Here is a 23,815-nt window from a genome sequence, read left to right as displayed (position 1 = left end):
AGTTAGAAAACTCAAAGTTTAGTTGTAATGCATTTTATGTGCCAAAAACTGAAATCGAAATCTAGGATTTGTTAAAAATGAATATATTGCAATATTTGTTTGGTATTATTGTAGATTAATACCTTCTGTTACCCCTCCCCATCTGATCGCCTCTCCAAAATATGTGATTCTACCTTTATAGACAATTGCATGTGAACAACTTAAAAAACTTTAATAAAAGATAAACAAAAATTATTTTAGAATTTAATGTAAAATGATTTCCCATTTTGTAATCATTTGAGCGTCTTAGGCCAGTTACCCCCCCCCCTTCCTATGATAGATAAATTCTGGGTGTTTTTTTTTTGTTTGTTTGTTTTCTAAAAGGTGATTATGCGTGGTTTTAAGAGGGTCTTTGTGCAATTATGAGAAGGTAGGGAGGTTGCCACTCTGACTTTGGGTTAATGATAGGGCTAAGGAAAATTATGTGTGAACATCCTGAAGACTTGATAGAAACAAAACAAAAACAATTTTAGAATTTAGAGTGGGGGTTGGTTTCACATAAATGTGAAATAATTCACCATTTCAAGACGATCCTAGCATTTTAGGACAGTTGACCAATTTATTTTTTTTTTTGGGGGGGGGTAATCATGTGCACTTTTCTTTAAACATTTTTTATGCTTTTTTTTACGTTTATATGAGCTCACAGAGGAAGTTTGTTTAGTGGGGAGCTCTGCCACTTGTACTTAGCATTATTGTTAAGGCTAAAGGTTTTATGAGGAGACTTGCCACTCGTACCTAGGGTTAGACATGGAATTAAGCGAGTTTTTTTTTTTTGAAGAGGGTGTTTGATACCCATTGTGAAACTTTACAAGAATTATGACAGACAAAAATAAATGCTATTTAAAAAAGTGATGCCCCTCTAACAGAAAACATGATAATTGGAAAAATATCAAGTATTTAAATTCTATTTAAATATAAAAAAAAGAAAGAAGGTTTTGCTAAAGCTGGCAAATTGTTAAAATTTTGAATTAATGTTATTTTGATTTTTAATTACATTTCATGTCTTTTCCTACCATTGTTATTTTTTAACTGAGCACCTCCTACAAATATTTAAATATTGATTATTTTTTTTTTATTTTATTTTTTATTTTTTTAATAATCGGGTAGATTAGTTTCCATTCGATAATAATTCACTGAAAACCTTTTTTAAGGGACGAAAATTAGAAGGGGGAGTCGTTACAAAATCTTACCGAAAATGCTGTTTTATGATGTTCACATTTTTATCACTTTATTTGCTTAAAACTCTAAAAATATATAATGTACGTTATTATTTACTAATTCATTTGAAAGTATATTCATTTCTGAACAAAACTGGTATTTTGAAGACTTAAAGTGCTTTGGTTTTAAAAATATGACTATTTTAGCAGAAACCCCTTGAAATCTGTGATTATCCAAAGTGTTTTAACGGCCATGTGTATTGCTAATTATACAAAGTGTGAATTTATATTTGATTCCCTAAGGTTTCTATAATTGCACAAAATGCATGGTAAAATATATTTTTGTCTTGAAATTGAATTCTGTTTGAAGAAATGGTTTTAATTGTTCTAATTGAAAATTAACTTTTAATAATTTTTAATTAACTGAACATTTCACTCTGTAAGTGATCTGTGTATTTCTCTTGATCCCCTGTTGATTCAATTATTCTCAAATATTTTTATGGTTTTTGTGAGAATTTAGAGAAAGAGAGACTCCTTTTTTTTCAGCATGGGCATCTAATTTACATACATAAAACTATACACTACAAATATGTACATAAAATAAAATTTCCAAATTATTTTTACTTTATATGAGAATAATAAAGAATAGCAATGATAATAAGGATGATATACAATAATATAATAAGGATAATATACAAGTAAAGAAACTTATGTAAGAACAGCTGTTAGAGTTTATGAACTTTCAAATGAAATTCAAGTAGTGATTGCTATTCAATGGATCATAGTATACAACTATTCAAGTAGTGATTGCTATTCAATGGATCAAGTATACAACTATTCAAGTAGTGATTGCTATTCAATGGATCATAGTATACAACTATTCAAGTAGTGATTGCTATTTAATGGATCATAGTATACAACTATTCAAGTAGTGATTGCTATTCAATGGATCGTAGTATACAATTATTCAAGTAGTGATTGCTATTCAATGGATCGTAGTATACAACTATTCAAGTAGTGATTGCTATTCAATGGATCATAGTATACAACTATTCAAGTAGTGATTGCTATTCAATGGATCATAGTATACAACTATTCAAGTAGTGATTGCTATTCAATGGATGATAGTATACAACTAAAACTCTAATAATGTTATGTTACTTCTTGTGTGCATGGTTGAGATTGTGACAATGACTAATAGCACAAAGAATGAATAAGAGAATTGATGAGAGAAATTGAATGGTGTAAATAATTACAAGAGAGAAATAAAGTAGGGCGGAAAAAAGAGGTCTTTTGCATGTCAGTACAGACCAATTAGCCTTCTGTGTATCATAAGTTGCTTGAATCCGTATTAGAGAAATTGTCAACCACCTCAGTAAAACAACCAACTCAGTAACAAGCAATATGGTTTCTGTATTGTGAGATCTACAGCTGATGCACTGACTAATTTCACATAGGATCAGGATCTCAAGAGCAGTAGTTCTTGACATATCAAAGGTATTTGATGGGGTTTAGCATAAGGGTTTACTTTACAAGATTTCGAACTCTATGGAATATCTGGAAATGTCTTCTCAACTATTGAATGTTTTCTCTGATAGGTTTATACAAGTAGTAGTTGATGAGCAGAAGTTCGAAGCGGCAAAGTATCAATGCTGGTATACCTCAAGGATCCATTCTTGTGCCGAATGATCTCCCAAATCACATTCTGTGTGCATTTGTCGGCATATACGCAGATATCACTATTATCTATGGCAACACTTCAAAGGACAACAATGACTAAGATCTCTCTGAGTCTCTTTTCCAACTTTGAGTATGTAGTGCAATGGGGCAAATGGTGGATGGTTAATTTTAACACGTCAAAAACCAAGCTTCTATCTTTTTACTATAAATGCTCTGATCCTCATTTGCCTCAATTGATATGAATGGCTCTCGTCTCAAAGAAGCTTTCTGTTTTGACAAACTTCACTATGGAAGACTTACACCAAATCTGTTGCCAATGTCACTGAAAAAATAGTTGCGTTGTTCTACCATTTCAGAAGGTATCTCACTCTTGATGCAATCCTCTGCCTATATAAGAGCCAGTTACGTCCTAAAATGAAATACTTTTGCCACATCTAGACAGAAGCTGCTCAAAATACTCTAATCCTTCTTTGACAGAGTTCAAAACTGGCTTTGACACTTAGTAAGGTATGCCCTTCTTCCCTGCAACCTCTTTCCCACAGAAGAGATGTTCCAAGTCTGTCTCTACCAGATCCCTATTTTCATGGCAAGTGCTTGTCTGAGCTTCAATTTATCCCCCCCCCCTTCACAACAAACTTTCATAAAAATCCTCTAACTATAACAACAATTAATCTAAACACAAATTTTATGAATAAAGCTTCTTTCCTAGAACTGCCCACCTGTGAAATTCCAGGAGTCCAGGGAGCCTATCGCTAAATCAAAAAAACCATTTCAGATATATTTTGTCGATTGCTTACAATTGTTAATAAGTACTGTAGTGTGGCTCTTCATGATTATATTGACATCACTCTCCAGGACACAGGTGGAGTTTTTGGCAAATTCAATAGCCTTCATGAAGAGCTCCTTTGTGATTGACGGGTAGTAATCCATGATGTTGCATTGCATGAAGACGCATTTTTTCTTATTAGTAATGTTGGTGAATAATTTGATTGAATCCATTGGTTGAAGTTGTATTTTCCTATAATCTTGAGGTGGATTTTTTCTATGATATTCTTGCTGATTTTTCCAATTTCTGGTCTAGTGGGGTCAATTAATCTGGTTGTTGGTTTTCTCTGGAAGTCTGGTTTGTGATCCTTGAATTTTCCTTAAGTTTACAACCTCCAGAACTTCCAGAAAACAGGATCATCAGTGGGTCATGGGTGATGACCCATGATCTTTTAGGATGAGATCATTGTGTCTGAACAGTTCATGACATGGTTGCATAAATGGTCACATGTCTTGCAACCCTTAGTTTGTCCCCAACCGTATTATTAAATCTGATTTATCTAAAAAATCAAAACCATAATTCCGTGTTTTATTTTCCTTTCAAATAAATACTAGAAGCTTGTGACTGAGAGTTAATCATGAACAATTCTTTTGTAAATACAATATTATATTTGAGCCAAGTAATTGGATTCCATTTGACAATTTTATTCAGTATTAAATAACCTATGGTTGATACACTGTAAAACAAATCTTTTGAATTCTGTTGGTGACAATCAGATGATTGTTTATGTATCAACTAGTTGTAACTATCCAGTGTTGAAAAGTAGTTTTTTTTATTTTCATTTTTTATTATCTTTTTCTTTTGAAACAATCTGTTTGACTATTTTTTGCAACTAAAAAATAAAATGGATTGAAAATATTAATCATTATGGTATCATTAGATACCATATGACACAATCACATCGACACACTGGTTCTTGCCAGATCACCAACAATGTTAAGCAACAATGAGTCTGGCCAGTACCAGATGAGTGACCATTTGCGAAGGATAGGTACTGTATGTACCGTGTTGAGTCATAGAAATTTCTAGGTTGGTATCAAAATTAAAAGCTCAGGAAACTACTGTCTTGTCTTCCTGAGATTACCATGGCACTACAATTTGGTGAGTCGTGGTCACCAATGCTGTTAAAATAGCATGCACACAGATTATTCAATTATTTATTGAACCAAATTTTTATACAACTATAACTCATTTTATGGCAATATTATTTTAAGATTTATTTATAAAAGTATTCAATATAAATAGTTCAAAAAACTTCCATTCTTTTAATATATTGGAATTTGAAAGTCAGAAATTATTTTCTATTGGACAGTTTAAATGCTTCCAAATTCCTTTTAAATTTGGAAGGGTCACAAGTTCTTTTTTTAACTATTAACAAATATTAAAACAACCAAATTCTTTATGAAGAAATGAAATGTATTTTAGAGAATTTGATTTTGTAATTAAATAATTTTGTTATAAAACTTTCTTAAAAATTTTTTTTATGCTTACATTTTTAATTTCAAGAAATAATTCATTAATAGTAAACAATTAAAATGTGCAAATTTTGTAGAGGTGAAAAACATAAAAATGTTATCAAACGAGTTAATATAGATTAATTTTTGTTTTAAACTCTATAGTGGTCAACTGATCCCATCGCTCCAATGTTGGAAAGTACCAAGTTTCAGGAATGCAAAACACAATCAGAACTGAAAGAGAAACTTTATTGTGAAACTATTAAGTATTTTGAGCAAGGAAAGGTAAGTAATGCCTAAAATTGTTGATTTTCTCTGTTGTATGTTTGGTAAACTGTGTGCCGATTGCTGTTTATGTAGGGATACAATTGTGTGTTCTCATCATTAATAACTATTGGATTCATTTTGCTTGTTAATTAATGCTTCCAGGATATTTGGTAATCAGACAAGTGAAAACAATAAAATAGGAATTCGTATAATAATTATAGGCAAAAGTAGTTTAACAGAAGTATAAACATAACTCGAATATTTGCAAGTTTCAAAATCATTTACTTCATCTTTTATTAAGAGATAATTTATTTTAATGACTGAGCAAAATAATCATATCAATCTTTAGCCATATTAATTTTTAAATATTCCTAGCTAGCATCAGTCTGTATAGAAATTCAGTTAAATTTCAACTGGTGCTACCAGATCAGGCTGTATATTGGCTTCCTCAGATGAAATGCACCTACATCGATTTTCTATTCTTTTTTGTAAAACTTAATTATGTTCTGCAAAAACAAAAACAACAGCCCCCCCCTTCCCCTTTTCTTTCTTTTTCCTTCCCTACTTCCCAACCTCGTCGGTGGGTCATTAGAATACACCGACTGCGCCCCTGCACAGAGTAAAAGTCCCTCAATGGGGCCACCTGTTGGCCATGGGTGGCGACACGTAATGCTCTAGAACGAGATCCTGGTGGCTGATTACCTCATAACCCAGATTCAAGTAGCCGTGAGTCTACAACACTGCACTTTGGCCCTTACTTCGGTTAGATGTGCGGTCAGGAAGGCCCGACCCGATCAATCGGCTAGTCATGCTAAGCCCTAATAACACTAAACCCTCACAAAAAGAGAAATACAAATACATCACACATAAACATCTTTATAAAAAAACAAAAACAAAAAGAGAAATACTGATCCTAGAAAGCGATGGCAAGGGCCAATCAAATAGTGAAACCTGATGCAACAACAACCCTTTATTATAACTTGTTGGGTCCAAGTAAATAAAGAAACCGTCATAAGAAAATACACTCACTGTTTGAGTATATCATCCTTGTATCCCTGAGGTGTATGGGCGAGTGGGTTTCCCCTCAATCATCTCCCAATTTAGGCTCAAAGGAGGATGGGGAACAAGGATGATGAAGAAAAAAATATAATTTATGGCTTCCAAAAAAATTAAAAGACCCCATCCAGAAAGTGAAGATTAATCGGACTCTGATATAGAATTAGATAATTATAGAATATTCCCAAGATTCATTGTTTTGGAATCTATGGAGAGCAGTACTCCAATCATCAAATTGTCTCCATTCATTATCGAAAAAGAAATCAGATCTTTAACCAAAACTACGCAAATCAAAAATCTAAGTAATAACACCCTCCTTATAGAAGTACCAAATAAACTCTCAGCAAATACACTCCTAAATCAAAACCACATCCACAACCTCAAAATAAAAGCCTACCCCCACATCACCATGAACTCTTCAAAGGGTGTGATAAAGAGCCCAGAACTTGCACTTTGCTTGTCAGAAGAAATTAAAAATAACTTAAAGGAACAGGGAGTCACACAAGTCAGAAGAATAAACATTAAAAAAAAAATAACCAAATGATCCCAACGAACACCTACATCTTAAACTTTAATACCCCAAACCTCCCACAGAAATAAAAATTGGTTATATAATAGAAAAGGTAGAAATCGATATTCCAAACCCATTACGATGTCACAACTAACATAAATTTGGTCACCATGAAAATAGATGCACCAGACCACCAACATGCATAAATTGTGGTGAAATTGGGGAACACATCAACTGCGAAATGCCAACAAAACCATGCAGCTGATTCAAAGAAATGTAAAGTTTGGAAGAAGGAAAACTAATAAAAAAAATCAAACACACCAGAAATCTACCATATCCGGAGGCAAGAAGACTAGTTAAGGGACACCAGACTCCCCAACATATACAAGTATAACAAAAACTACAATAGCCCGATCTCTAAACAAGAGATGGTACAAAACAACCTGACTGAATTGATGAAAGAATTAAAGTTACTTGTGGAGACATTAAAAGAAAACTAAACTAACTAAATAGACCTGAAGGAGAATCCCCAGTCCCAGAGAGATGAGGCTGAAACTCCAAACTTATCCAATACTACTACTAAACCCAAGGATTTTTCACTTACCAAAACAAAACCTCCTAAAGAAAATCAACATTATAAACAAAAAACAGAAATTGTGCTGGTTGATAAATCAATCAAGTGCCAAGAAAGGCACTCAAGACAGAAAAAATTAAAAAAAAAAAAGCCTGGAGACTGAAAAATCTCACCAACGTTCCCAATCTAGATCCAAAGCAGAAATATCACCAAATGAGGTACCAAACCAAAAAACTAAAATAATACAAAAAATGGAAGTGGATGAAAATTTGCAAGTACCTACAAAACCTTCCTAGAAGCAAGAAAGCTGATAAAAGCAACAAAACATACAAATGAATAATAGCAATAATAGACAGCCAAAACCCAAACCACCAGCCAAAATACAAAACACTACACACAGAATCATACAATGGAATTGTAGGGGTATAAAAGCGAATTACAACAAGCTACTGGTACTCATATCATAGTTAAACCCTGCTGCCATCTGCCTACAAGAAACCTTCCTACAAGAAAAAAACAAACTGCAAATGAAACACTACGAAGCATACAATTTTATCAACAACACAGGACACAGAGCTAATGGAGGTACAACAATACTCATCAGGAAAAACATGCCTCATAACAAAATAAATATAAAAACAAGCAATAGCAACTCAAATTACATAAAACCATCACTATGTGTTCCATAAAAAAAATAGACACAAAATAAATAAACAGAAGAGAAGAAGTCATACTAAGCCGACTCCACATAGGACATGCATATTTAACCCACAATTACTTATTAAAACAAGAACAACCAAAGTGCCAATGTGGATACTTACTGACTATAAAACATGTATTTGAGGATTGTAAAAATACAAAAGCTATAAGAGGAAAATATTTCAACAAAAGAAAATTAGAAAAAATATTAAAAAAAGTTGAAACCAAAAAAATCGTGGACTTCCTTAAAAAAAAAAAACTGGAATATATGAGAAAATCTGAACACTTATCACAACAAATGTGAAAATATACAAAATATGTAAACACACACAAATCATTAATATATAATAAAACTATACAAACCAAATATAGCAAACATCTATCTACAAAATAATACAAAATTATCCTGAGGACTATGGTGAAATCAAGCAACATAAATAAACATCTGAAGAAATATCTATATGAACTTAAAGATTTTGCCCCCCCCCCCCAAATCACTAGAGTCGGCATTAAATAACTGAAAAAAATAAATCGCCGTAAAACAAAATAACCAACCAACCACTCAAATTTCAACCAAATTTTCAAGAATTGTTAGATTTGCTGATGCCATCTTGAATTTGAAAGAATCCAATACTATAAAGTTAATATGGTATCAGCAAATCTGACAAAATGCACTTGAATAAGATTACATTGGCTAAACCATTATGAAAATAACATCCAAGAACATTAGTTTGAATAATTCCAATACTATAAATAATAATTGGATGTAGCAATTTAATCGTGTTGAGCTAAAATGATACGTTTTCACTGTTGTGTGATTGTGTGTGTAAAATTGAAACAAGGAAGGAAACTTTTCTTCTAATAACAATGGCCGTCTAATGCTCATATATGAAGACTGAAATAAATGTAAGCATGTCACTAGCATTCTCTTATGACTGCTTTAATGTGATCTAGAAAACTTTATACCTGAATGTATTTTAATTTTCTTTTCTTTTCATATTTTACCTCAGATTTGGGAAAAAGGAATTGAACTCTGCAAAGAATTGGCAAATCAATATGAAAATGAATTGTTTGATTATGAAAGCTTGAGTGCCTTACTAGTAAGCTCTTTGGTTTCATTTATTAACTACTATTGTATCAAATTATGTAACGATAAAAGTTACTTTTAGTTAAATAATCTACTAGAATCATTGAGATCCAAAATGGTTTTTAATGTGATTTTCATTTGCAATAATGCAGTAGTAATTTGTGGTCATTTTTCCAACACTTAAAAACATAACAAGATGGCGTCAGTCAAACAGAACTAACTCCTATTCTCTTATGGGTTCTTCAGCGGCCATGCTCTGCATCTTATTATTATTATTATTCTTCCATTTTCTTCCTTTACAAATACTTTAAACACAATTTCTTATGGAAAGTTTAAGGCACACACTATTTCCTTCTTTTTCATAGTCTTCTTAGTCTTTTTCGTCTTTGTCGTCTTCACCATTCCATCATTATATTTCATCGTTCGTAAACAAACCGTTTTTTTGACATGCAGATGACCGATGGCTTCCTATTTTTCTTTCTTTCATTTCCTTCTTTATTTCTTCCTTATGCTTCTTTTTCATTTTCTTTTTTCTGATACAAAATAAAAAAAAAATAAAAATATACGTTTAAAATAATAATGTACATAAAAATAAAAATATACATTTAACTCGCAGACCCCCCCTCCCCTTCAGGGCTGGATGTAGCATAATGCATAGAGTCTAGTGTGGGGTATAGCCAGGTTTTAAGCACCGTAGATAACAACTTGCTGATCCAATCCATTGGCATATAGATGTTAGTATGGGGTGCCTCAGACAATAAATAATTCTGTATCCTTTCAGAGGAGGTAAGGTCTGGGAAGTGAACCAAGAATGCTAATCAGTGACCGAGGACAGAACAAATTCCATCATTGTTTAATGGGACTTATGCAGCATACAGACCGTACTAATTTTTTGCTAAAATTTTCATCTCAAACTGGACTTTCTCAAGTAGGTTTTATTTTTTAAATTTTAAGGTGAAAGTATCGATTAGTTACAAAACACTTTTCCTCTCCATGCTAAGAATAGGCTTCTAGATTATAACAATATTATTTAAGCATGGTCGGTATTCTGCATCAGTATTGTTTAATGTTTCAGTTTGCTATTTCTTTATTAAGCGAAGAGTGGATATAATGGCAACTGTCTTTACATGAGTTATCATAACCTGCAATGAAAGGATGTTTTTTTGTCTTCTTCGCTGTCTTTTCTTCCTTCTCCTCCACCTACATAAAACTTATAGACAATTTCTTCCGGGATTTTTATAGGACATGTCAGTGATTGAATAACGGATTTTTCTCAACTCTAACTTTCAATTTGTCAGTCTAAATGCTTCAAAATTCCTTTCGATATTCCAGAAACGTACATAAATAATGTAATATCTGTAAGGTTTTCAGATTGCCGCCATAGTTTGTGCAGGCTTTTACCTTCATTTACCGAATATGATTGGCTATATTATTTAGAAAGCCATTTTTGATATGGGGAGGGGATTTTAACTATTCTGTAATTTCACTTAACAACCTCCCAATGAGGACATAAGATATTGAGTAATGTGGAGAATAGCCAGTTTCTAAGCATCGTGGCCCATAACAACTTGCAGATCCAATCCATTGACATATACATATCAATATGGCGTGCCTCAAGTGATAAAATAATCGTGTATCCTTTCAAAGAAGATAGCTCGGTGAACCAACAAATCTAATCGTTGCCCAAGGACTGAAGAAATTCTATCATTGTTTAATGGGACTTACGCAGCATATGGACTCAAATTCAATTTTTAATGTAGCTTTTAGTTTTTTGATTGTTAGGTGAAAATATTGAATAGTTACAACCCCCCTCCCCATGCTAAAAATAATCTGCTAAATATTTCAGCATGGTCCGTATTCTGCATCAGTATCGTTTAATGTTCTTCTTTGCTATTATTTATTTATTAAGCAAAGAATGGATATAATGTCAATCGTCTGTAAATAAGTTATGATATAATAACATGCAATGAACCTTCTCCTCCTCCTCCTCAAAACCTATAGAAAATTTCTTGCAAGATTTTTGACACGTTATTGATTGAATAAAGGGTTTTCCTCAACTCTAACTTTCGATTCACCAGTTTAAATGCTTCAGAATTACTTTTAATTTTTCAGAAACGCACATGCATAATGTAATATCAGCAAGGTTTTCTGATGGGCGCCATAGCTTGTGCAGGTTTTCACTTTCATTAGCGGAACGTTATTGGGCGTATCAAGAAATATTTCAAAATAACTTTTCGAATTAATATTTTTTTTTATAAACCATGGACTTTTACAAATTATGCATAAAAAACATGCTGGATCGTGTTCAGGCTCTTACTATTTTACATATTGATGTATTATGCAGAATACGGATCATGTGGAAATACTAATGTCATTATTTATTGGCCTTGTCTTAACATGGGAGGCACCTAACAATTAAGTAAACAACACTTACCATATACAGTATAAGTACAGTATGTAAAATATGGCACAATCCGTATTTGCAGAATACAGACTGTGCCATATTTTACATACGAAACTCATGGTGCATCTACACTAACACAAAGAACTCTACATTGGTCATGGCAGCCATTCAACATTTGATGACAGAGAGACAGGGTTGTTAAGGCAGCCAATACCCACAAGTAACCAACTCAATATAACAATAATTGACAGTGTCTACTAGGACTCACCAGTGCCATCAACTAAAAGTACCCTCCTAAAAAGATCAATACACCCCAGTTAACACATCTAAGTCATAACTGCCACTAGATGACAGTGCATAATACTGATAGCCATGCTCCGACAGTGACAGTTAAAAGGCAAGTAACCGTCCTAAAACAACAATAATCGCAAACTATGCCCAGTGGATTCCGCTAGCTGCCACTGTCAGACAATGCCAGACAATGCCAGACAATGCCAGACAGTGGAATCTCTATGTTTTCATTTTGACCACTATCACCAATGCCGCCAATTTTCTTGAGCTGAGAATGACTTCCACTAGCAACTTCCATCATCTACCATTGTTCTGCGTTCATATTTTTTTAGCAGTTTATCCATAGTTAGTAATTTACGTCTCACATACGATAATGCACTAGATAATCAAAGGTTATTTCATTTTTGGAGTCGGGGGGGTTGGTACCTAGCTGGTTTGGTTTTGTTTCAAATTTCCACCAAGCAATGCTGGTACACATGTCCTGTTAGTTTATTATAAATTTATCACAATGTTTTTACCTATTTATAAAATTGTTGTAAATTGCTTCTAAAATTTTAAATATTTTAATACATGAATATTACCTCAGAATTTTAAAGGTAGAAATTACTTTTTAATCAACTGTTTAAATGCTTCCAAATTCTCTCCAAATTTCAAAGTGTCACAAGATGATTCATTCTTTTCATCAATAAATGATTGAATAATAAAGAAGTTGTGTAAAATTGGAAATCATAATTTTATTAATGCAGAAATCTATTTGATTAACACTTTGTATTTTTTAAAATGTTTATTTTTGTCTTTTGTTAATTTTATTAATGCAGAAATTTATTTGGTTAACAGTTTGTATTTGTCAACTTTTTAAAATGTTTATTTTTGTCTTTTGTTTTTGGTTAAGGACAACTAGCCTTTTAGATCTTTGTATATTTTTTATGTTTAAAAGCTATTTTCAATTATTATTGCTGAATACAAATGAATTTTCTTTTTTTTAAATTTAGAAAAGACAAGCCGACTTATATGATAGTATCATGAAAAAAGAGAAAGATCGCCACCCTCCAGAGTACTTTCGTGTGGCTTATTATGGCAAAGCATACCCATCATTCTTGCAGGTGAGACCTACAATTTTTAGTTATATGAATTCCAGTTATATTGCTTCATTGCATGATTATTAAAAGATCTTCATAGAATTTCTGGATAAACAATCCTTTTATTTTTATCTATTTAATATGAGAAGTTGAGATTTCTTTTGTTGTCAATTTTAAAAACAAAAACAAAAAAATTACCAAAGGTTTATTTTATGACATTTGATATGTTTTTGAATAAATCTTTATGTTCTCATAATTTTGTAATTCTTTACAGAATAAAATGTACATTCACAGAGGCAAAGAATATGAGAGATTATCAGATTTTAGTGCCCGTCTTCAAACGATGTTCCCAAATGCTGAGGTAAAACTAAGAAAGATTAGTTTAAAATTTCTTGAATTTATCTTTTTTTACTATCGCTTAAAATTTTTTCATCATTATTTAAATAAAATTTGTTCATCATTATTTAAATAAAATTTTTTCATCATTATTTAAATAAAATTTTCAATCATTATTTAAATAAAATTTTTTTCATCATTATTTAAATAAAATTTTTTCATCATTATTTAAATAAAATTTTTTCATCATTATTTGAATAAAATTTTTTCGTCATTATTTAAATAAAATTTTTTCATCATTATTTAAATAAAATTTTCAATCATTCCGTCATCAATTTTTATTTGTTTTTTTTTTATAAATATATAAAAAAAAAAATAAAAAAATCGATAATATTTCTTATATTTCAATATACTTGGAATTGTTTTTTTTTTTTTTTTTCAGTTATTGAAAACCCTGTCTACTCCTGGAGAAGATATTACATTATCAAACAAACAATGTATCCTATCAATAAATATACATGCTATAAATATTTTCTTGTTTTCAACACTTTCAACATTATTTTATTTATTCAAATACATGTTCAGTCAAAAATGGAAAAAAAGTTACATCTTTCAAATAAAGTCATATCATGATATATTCAGTTCCATTTAAACAATCATTTCCATAATTATTTTCTTCTCAGATATTGTTGAGTGAAATGTTTTGTCATTGACATATAGAACTAAAAGTTTTCAGATTGTGAATTTTATGTTTAATATTGCCTCCATTCTCCTCGATCATACTTATTTGTGATCAGACGAACAAAACATGCGCACAACTTTGCCAAAGATGTTATGTTTTCAATTGAATTGGTGTATAGCATTCACATTGCTTTACCAATTGTCATCAAAATTGGTCAAAATATCAATTACAGTCTATCTTAGAACTGATTTAATTTTGAATGTCAAGGTCAAGATCACTAAAAAAGTAAAAATCAGGCTTTTGCCGATAACTAATTTTGTTCATTGTAGAGACTTTCTGCTTGACTCATTTAATGAAGTTCAACATCTTACTTGACCTTGACCTTTTATATTAAAAAGTTGAGTCATGGTTGAAATTTGATTTTTTCTAATCTTAGTTTGATAACAGTAATCATCATGCAAAAATGTCAGCCTGATTAGATAAATAGCTAAGCAAATTCTCATGTATTAGAAAATTGAAAATCTTTGTGTCCTTGTAATTTTATAGAAATTTGAACATTACCTTAACAAAGTTAGTTTTATAACAATTTTGTTCAGTTAATAATTTAATGATCAAATGATATTGTAACAATTTTATTGAAAAATAATTTAACAAAGTACCTCATTCCTGATGTTATTCTTTGCCTACATAAGAGGTAGACACATTCTTAGATGGAGTACTTTTGCTATATCTAGGAAAGTGCTGCTTAGAGCAGTTTTTTCTATTTTGACAGAGTATGAAATTTACTTTGCAATCTAATGGGAGATCACTTCACAAAAGAGGTGTTGTTAGTCTCTCTCTACTCTATCATTATTTTCATGGTTGATACTCACGTTTTTGCTGTTAATGTTTCAGTCGTCTAGATACAACCACTGTAATAATTTTCTTTTTTTCCTGTGTCCCTAAAACTAAATGAAACTTCTATGAACAAAAATTCCGTGGAATATGATATCATGGGGCTGCTTCCCAACTGACTATATTATGGTTGTTTTTAAGCCCAATACCAACAATATTCACTTAAATAACTAAATTCTGACCATTTTGTTTCCAATTCTCTAATTGTGTTATCATCTGATTAACATTAACCTTATCCTCAAGCTTTGAGTAAAATAAAAACAAAACTGGACAGTACTGAGTACATATGGCTAGTAATAATAATGCTGTAATGTTGGATGTGTAACCCTCAATTTTATAATAATTGTTAAAACTTAATCTCAACTCTTTTGGAATGTGTTATTTTTCTTAACGTAAAAGATTTACAAATCAATGCTGTCAATCCAATTCAGGATCTTAAAGAACAATTCAAAAACAAAATTGTGAGCGGACCAATTCTCAAGTAAGTTTTTTTTCACTGCTTTTACAATTTTCCCTTTTATCTAAGATCAAATGATATTTTTAATATGAGGTTCTAATTTTAACTGCCTTCAGTGGTGAACTTTGAGTTGTGTCAAGTCATTTCGTAGTTGAGATTATTTCCAACTTTATTCCAACCCAGGTTGATGATAGCTGTCAAGATTACATATAAATGTCAAATAGGATCCATCATTTGAAAACTATTCACATGAGATATGATAACAAGACAGATTTATAAATATTTGAAAATGAATGAATATAGAATTAAATAACCCCAAAAATGTTTGTCATTAAAAAAGAACTATTAAATAATTAAAAGAACTATTAAATATCAACAGATATTTATATAAAAAAAAAAAAAACTTTTATTTTTTTGACATCACATGAATAGCCAAAGTTACTTCCCTTGATTTACTTGACGTGCCTAAAATTCTCCCCTTTGTATAAGGCATATAAGAAAATAGTATAAATTAATATTTTTTATATAAAAAGTGTAATTTGAGTTGCAAATCAATATGCCAATAGCAATATATTTATTTAAAGATTTGATTTATAATTCTTTAAATTCATGAAAAATCCAAGGTTTCTGGTTAATAAATATATAATTTAACATATGATTATTTGATATATATATAATTCAACATATGATTATTTGATAATATATAATTCAACATATGATTAATACACAAGGTTTGAAATTGTCCGAATGGTCACGAAACATTTGTAACAAACAATGAAAATACACTACTTGTTGCTATCAATCCAACTTTTGTTGTCTTGTTTTTGTGAAAATTATATCTATATATATTAGTAGGCCACCCGGCATTGCCTCGTCATAACATCTGCATAAATATTATATTTTAATTCATGCAGATTTATTTATTATATAATCAATTCTCTATTGATTATTATCCAATATGTAGTAATAATTTTAGAAGTTATAAAAATATGACTTGGATGATTATTATCCAATATGTAGTAATAATTTTAGAAGTTATAAAAATATGACTTGGATGATTATTATCCAATATGTAGTAATAATTTTAGAAGTTATAAAAATATGACTTGGATGCAATCAGTTAGAATCCAAACCCAAACGTTTAACTCTCCAGCTTTAGTTGTTATTTACCTCTCCAGTGTCATTACCATCGTTGAGCGATAAATTTTCAATTTTGCGCATGTACAAAAGTAACAGTAGGAATAATGTTTATTCAAGGCCACCAGTTTTTTTTTCTTTCAATTTTGACTCCTTAGCAGCAATTTTTGCTGGCTGAACATCAAATTGAAAGTGTGCTACAGATCCAAATACAAATTTCAACTTTGTAAACCAAATATTCAGAGAGGAGTTTGCACACACACACACACACACACACACAAGATCACTTTTATATATATACACATTTCGATGTGCTGGAACGTTTTTCTCTTAAATTCTACACAATTATACAGAAAACGATGCATAAATAGAATTCAATGTAATAGTGAATTAGAGCCAATCATCTAATAAAAACATAAAAAAATGAATAAGTAATTAACACTCGTTTGTCAGAGAAATATGCAAATTAATTAACTTTTGTGTAGTCATTTGCATACCCATGAATGAGTATATTAAGAAGTTTGTTTTAATAATTTTTAAATAGAAAAATAGGCTTTTAATATCAATGTCAGAACAAGAAAGAAAAAAAACCTCAACTTTAAAGGTATGTATGTTTTTTAAAAAAGTGAGGCCACCAATATTTCAATTTTTTTATTTAAAATTTTTGTTAAAAAGATTCCTGTTTACGTTTTCATATTTGATGTCTAAATGTGATGTTTGAATTCTGCAAGAGATTTTGGTGTACTGTGCTGTCTCCAGGTTTTTATTAATGAGAAAATAAGTTGTTTTTTTATTAAAAGTTTATGTTTCTGTTTCTCCTCTTATGAATGTGTACATCCTATCATTTTGTTGTAAAAGACCATAACCGTATCTCTTAGAGACATTCTTTTTTAAATCCAATGAAATGCTTGTGTAATCTCATAAATCCACAACTAATACAGTAGAATAAAATCTTAACATCTTAGGGCATTTTTCATTCCTTTGTCCATATTTAATATTTTAGATACTACGCAGTGAATGAGGTCCAAAAGTTCTCGTACTCTCGGCGTATTGATGAAACCATCACAGATGTAAAAGTAAGTAGACATTTACATTAAAAAGAGAGGAAAAAAAAGGCAATGGACTTTTTATAATTAAACTCATTTGAACACCATACAAATGTGCCTTTTAACTTGAACACCATACAAATGTGCCTTTTAACTTGATCACCAAATTATTACTTTGCATTCGTGTTAGTGACCCATTCAATTATTGAGTATCTTCACTGTAAATAATCATGTTTTAAAACTTCTTTTTTTTATTGAATAATCAAATACATCTAGAGGAAGTCCTTAGTTGTAATTGAATTTTATTAAGAAACTCTAAAGACATTATAGATGCTAAAAAGTTCTTGGATATATGGGATAATAATCAATATTTATTTTTTATTTTAGGATATGTGGTTGGAACGAACCATCTTAGTCACTTCTCATCCATTTCCTGGGATCTTGCAGTGGTTCCCAGTTGTTTCTACTGAAGTGGTAATTGCTTTTTCATGTTTTTTTTCTATCTTTCTTTGCATTGGTTCAGTGAACATGTAATTGTGCAATTTTCATTATCAATCACTACATTCAGGCTCGAAGACTCCATAATTAGGAGATTGAAGAGAAAAGTTAAGTTTCAATAGAATCATCCTAACATAGTAGAATTTTATCAATCTAAAAGAAGTTCAATTGAAATTTTAATGAGAGCTAGAAAATAAACAATAAGGTTTGACAAATAGTCGAAAATAAACAATAAGGTTTGACAAATAGTCGAAAATAAACAATAAGGTTTGACAAATAGTCGAAAATAAACAATAAGGTTTGACAAATAGTTGAAAATAAACAATAAGGTTTGACAAATAGTTGAAAATAAACAATAAGATTTAACAAATAGTCGAAAATAAACAATAAGGTTTGACAAATAGTTGAAAATCAACAATAAGGTTTGACAAATAGTCAAAAATAAACAATAAGGTTTGACAAATAGTTGAAAATAAACAATAAGGTTTGACAAATAGTCGAAAATAAACAATAAGGTTTGACAAATAGTTGAAAATAAACAATAAGGTTTGACAAATAGTTGAAAATAAACAATAAGATTTAACAAATAGTCGAAAATAAACAATAAGGTTTGACAAATAGTTGAAAATCAACAATAAGGTTTGACAAATAGTCAAAAATAAACAATAAGGTTTGACAAATAGTCGAAAATAAACAATAAGGTTTAACAAATAGTCGAAAATAAACAATAAGGTTTGACAAATAGTCAAAAATAAACAATAAGATTTAACAAATAGTCGAAAATAAACAATAAGGTTTAACAAATAGTCGAAAATAAATAATAAGGTTTAACAAATAGTTGAAAATAAACAATAAGATTTGACAAATAGTCAAAAATAAACACTAAGGTTTAACAAATAGTCAAAAATAAACAATTTGATTTGATATATAGTCGAAAATAAACAATAAGGTTTAACAAATAGTCGAAAATAAACAATAAGATTTGACAAATAGTTGAAAATAAACAATAAGGTTTGACAAATAGTCGAAAATAAACAATAAGGTTTAACAAATAGTCGAAAATAAACAATAAGGTTTAACAAATAGTCGAAAATAAATAATAAGGTTTAACAAATAGTCGAAAATAAACAATAAGGTTTGACAAATAGTCGAAAATAAACAATAAGGTTTGACAAATAGTCGAAAATAAATAATAAGATTTAACAAATAGTCGAAAATAAACAATAAGATTTAACAAATAGTCGAAAATAAATAATAAGGTTTAACAAATAGTCAAAAATAAATAATAAGATTTAACAAATAGTCAAAAATAAATAATAAGGTTTAACAAATAGTCAAAAATAAATAATAAGGTTTAACAAATAGTTGAAAATAAACAATAAGGTTTGACAAATAGTCAAAAATAAACAATAAGGTTTAACAAATAGTCAAAAATAAATAATAAGGTTTAACAAATAGTCGAAAATAAACAATAAGATTTAACAAATAGTCGAAAATAAACAATAAGGTTTAACAAATAGTCGAAAATAAACAATAAGGTTTAACAAATAGTCGAAAATAAAAAATAAGATTTAACAAATAGTCGAAAATAAACAATAAGGTTTAACAAATAGTCGAAAATAAACAATAAGGTTTGAAAAATAGTCGAAAATAAACAATAAGGTTTAACAAATAGTCGAAAATAAACAATAAGATTTAACAAATAGTCAAAAATAAACAATAAGGTTTAACAAATAGTCGAAAATAAACAATAAGGTTTGACAAATAGTTGAAAATAAATAATGAGATTTAACAAATAGTCAAAAATAAACGATAAGATTTAACAAATAGTCGAAAATAAATAATAAGATTTAACAAATAGTCAAAAATAAATAATAAGGTTTAACAAATAGTTGAAAATAAACAATAAGATTTAACAAATAGTCGAAAATAAATAATAAGATTTAACAAATAGTCAAAAATAAATAATAAGATTTAACAAATAGTCAAAAATAAATAATAAGGTTTAACAAATAGTCAAAAATAAATAATAAGATTTAACAAATAGTCAAAAATAAATAATAAGGTTTAACAAATAGTCAAAAATAAATAATAAGGTTTAACAAATAGTTGAAAATAAACAATAAGGTTTGACAAATAGTCAAAAATAAATAATAAGATTTAACAAATAGTCAAAAATAAATAATAAGATTTAACAAATAGTCAAAAATAAATAATAAGGTTTAACAAATAGTCGAAAATAAACAATAAGGTTTGACAAATAGTTGAAAATAAATAATGAGATTTAACAAATAGTCAAAAATAAACAATAAGATTTAACAAATAGTCGAAAATAAATAATAAGATTTAACAAATAGTCAAAAATAAATAATAAGGTTTAACAAATAGTTGAAAATAAACAATAAGATTTAACAAATAGTCGAAAATAAATAATAAGATTTAACAAATAGTCAAAAATAAATAATAAGATTTAACAAATAGTCAAAAATAAATAATAAGGTTTAACAAATAGTCAAAAATAAATAATAAGGTTTAACAAATAGTTGAAAATAAACAATAAGGTTTGACAAATAGTCAAAAATAAATAATAAGATTTAACAAATAGTCAAAAATAAATAATAAGATTTAACAAATAGTCAAAAATAAATAATAAGGTTTAACAAATAGTCAAAAATAAACAATAAGGTTTAACAAATAGTCAAAAATAAACAATAAGGTTTGACAAATAGTCAAAAATAAATAATAAGATTTAACAAATAGTCAAAAATAAATAATAAGGTTTAACAAATAGTCAAAAATAAACAATAAAATTTAACAAATAGTCAAAAATAAACAATAAGATTTAACAAATAGTCAAAAATAAATAATAAGGTTTAACAAATAGTCAAAAATAAACAATAAGATTTAACAAATAGTCAAAAATAAACAATAAGATTTAACAAATAGTCAAAAATAAATAATAAGGTTTAACAAATAGTCGAAAATAAACAATAAGATTTAACAAATAGTCGAAAATAAACAATAAGATTTAACAAATAGTCGAAAATAAATAATAAGGTTTAACAAATAGTCAAAAATAAACAATAAAATTTAACAAATAGTCGAAAATTAACAATAAGATTTAACAAATAGTCGAAAATAAACAATAAGGTTTGACAAATAGTCGAAAATAAACAATAAGGTTTGACTAATAGTCGAAAATAAACAATAACGTTTGACAAATAGTCGAAAATAAACAATAAGGTTTGACGAATAGTCGAAAATAAACAATAAGGTTTGACGAGTAGTCGAAAATAAATAAGATTTAACAAATAGTCGAAAATAAACAATAAGGTTTGAAAAATAGTCACAAATAAACAATAAGGTTTGGCAAATAGTTGAAAATAAACAATAAGGTTTTACAAATAGTCAAAAATAAACAATAAGGTTTGACAAATAGTCGAAAATAAACAATAAGGTTTGACAAATAGTCAAAAATAAACAATCAGGTTTGACAAATAGTCAAAAATAAACAATCAGGTTTGACAAATAGTCGAAAATAAACAATAAGGTTTGACAAATAGTCGAAAATAAACAATAAGGTTTGACAAATAGTCGAAAATAAACAATAAGGTTTGACAAATAGTCGAAAATAAACAATAAGGTTTGACAAGTAGTCGAAAGTCAACAATAAGGTTTGACAAATAGTCGAAAATAAACAATAAGGTTTGACAAATAGTCGAAAATAAACAATAAGGTTTGACAAAAAGTCGAAATTAAACAAAAAGGTTTGACAAGTAGTCGAAAATCAACAATAAGGTTTAACAAATAGTCAAAAATAAACTATAAGGTTTGACAAATAGTCAAAAATAAACAATAAGGTTTGACAAGTAGTCGAAAATAAACAATAAGGTTTGACGAATAGTCAAAAATAAATAATAAGATTTAACAAATAGTCAAAAATAAATAATAAGATTTAACAAATAGTCAAAAATAAACAATAAGATTTAACAAATAGTCAAAAATAAATAATAAGGTTTAACAAATAGTCAAAAATAAATAATAAGATTTAACAAATAGTCAAAAATAAATAATAAGATTTAACAAATAGTCAAAAATAAACAATAAGATTTAACAAATAGTCAAAAATAAATAATAAGGTTTAACAAATCGTCAAAAATAAATAATAAGATTTAACAAATAGTCAAAAATAAATAATAAGGTTTAACAAATAGTCAAAAATAAACAATAAGATTTAACAAATAGTCAAAAATAAACAATAAGGTTGACCAAATAGTCAAAAATAAATAAGGTTTAACAAATAGTCGAAAATAAACAATAAGGTTTAACAAATAGTCAAAAATAAATAAGGTTTAACAAATAGTCGAAAATAAACAATAAGGTTTGACAAATAATCGAAAATAAACAATAAGGTTTAACAAATAGTCGAAAATAAACAATAAGGTTTAACAAATAGTCGAAAATAAATAATAAGGTTTAACAAATAGTCGAAAATAAACAATAAGTTTTGACAAATAGTCGAAAATAAACAATAAGGTTTGACAAATAGTCGAAAATAAATAATAAGATTTAACAAATAGTCGAAAATAAACAATAAGATTTTACAAATAGTCGAAAATAAACAATAAGGTTTAACAAATAGTCAAAAATAAATAATAAGATTTAACAAATAGTCAAAAATAAATAATAAGGTTTAACAAATAGTCGAAAATAAATAATAAGGTTTAACAAATAGTCAAAAATAAATAATAAGATTTAACAAATAGTCAAAAATAAATAATAAGGTTTAACAAATAGTCAAAAATAAATAATAAGATTTAACAAATAGTCAAAAATAAATAATAAGGTTTAACAAATAGTCAAAAATAAATAATAAGGTTTAACAAATAGTCGAAAATAAACAATAAGATTTAACAAATAGTCGAAAATAAACAATAAGGTTTAAGAAATAGTCGAAAATAAACAATAAGGTTTGACAAATAGTCGAAAATAAACAATAAGGTTTGACAAATAGTCGAAAATAAACAAGAAGGTTTAACAAATAGTCGAAAATAAATAATAAGATGTAACAAATAGTCGAAAATAAACAATAAGGTTTGACAAATAGTCGAAAATAAACAATAAGGTTTAACAAATAGTCTAAAATAAATAATGAGATTTAACAAATAGTCGAAAATAAACAATAAGATTTAACAAATAGTCGAAAATAAATAATAAGATTTAACAAATAGTCAAAAATAAATAATAAGATTTAACAAATAGTCAAAAATAAATAATAAGATTTAACAAATAGTCAAAAATAAATAATAAAGTTTAACAAATAGTCGAAAATAAACAATAAGATTTAACAAATAGTCGAAAATAAACAATAAGGTTTGACAAGTAGTCGAAAATCAACAATAATGTTTAACAAATAGTCAAAAATAAACTATAAGGTTTGGCAAATAGTCAAAAATAAACACTAAGGTTTGACAAATAGTCAAAAATAAACACTAAGGTTTAAAAAATAGTCGAAAATAAACAATAAGATTTGATAAATAGTCGAAAATAAACAATAAGGTTTGACAAATAGTCGAAAATAAACAAAAAGGTTTGACAAGTAGTCGAAAATCAACAATAATGTTTAACAAATAGTCAAAAA

General features: G+C 28.4%; 1 protein-coding gene across 1 annotated transcript in view; it reads left to right on the top strand.

The window, feature by feature from the left end:
- LOC145283810 (dedicator of cytokinesis protein 1-like) overlaps positions 1-23,815 on the top strand; it is a 346,462-nt gene that overhangs the window by 283,500 nt on the left and 39,147 nt on the right. Inside the window, exons 39-46 of the mRNA XM_080132895.1 lie at positions 5,322-5,441; positions 9,274-9,363; positions 13,038-13,148; positions 13,399-13,485; positions 13,903-13,957; positions 15,436-15,517; positions 17,634-17,706; positions 18,064-18,150. Coding sequence (XP_079989021.1) covers positions 5,322-5,441; positions 9,274-9,363; positions 13,038-13,148; positions 13,399-13,485; positions 13,903-13,957; positions 15,436-15,517; positions 17,634-17,706; positions 18,064-18,150 — 705 coding nt within the window. The remainder of the gene's footprint in view (positions 1-5,321; positions 5,442-9,273; positions 9,364-13,037; positions 13,149-13,398; positions 13,486-13,902; positions 13,958-15,435; positions 15,518-17,633; positions 17,707-18,063; positions 18,151-23,815) is intronic.

The sequence above is a fragment of the Euprymna scolopes genome, chromosome 8, assembly GCF_053919585.1.
Source record: "Euprymna scolopes isolate OS-2025 chromosome 8, ASM5391958v1, whole genome shotgun sequence".
Taxonomy (NCBI): Eukaryota; Metazoa; Mollusca; class Cephalopoda; order Sepiida; family Sepiolidae; genus Euprymna; species Euprymna scolopes.
The sequence above is the reverse complement of the archived record's forward strand: the minus strand, read 5'-3'. Positions and strand labels throughout refer to the sequence as shown.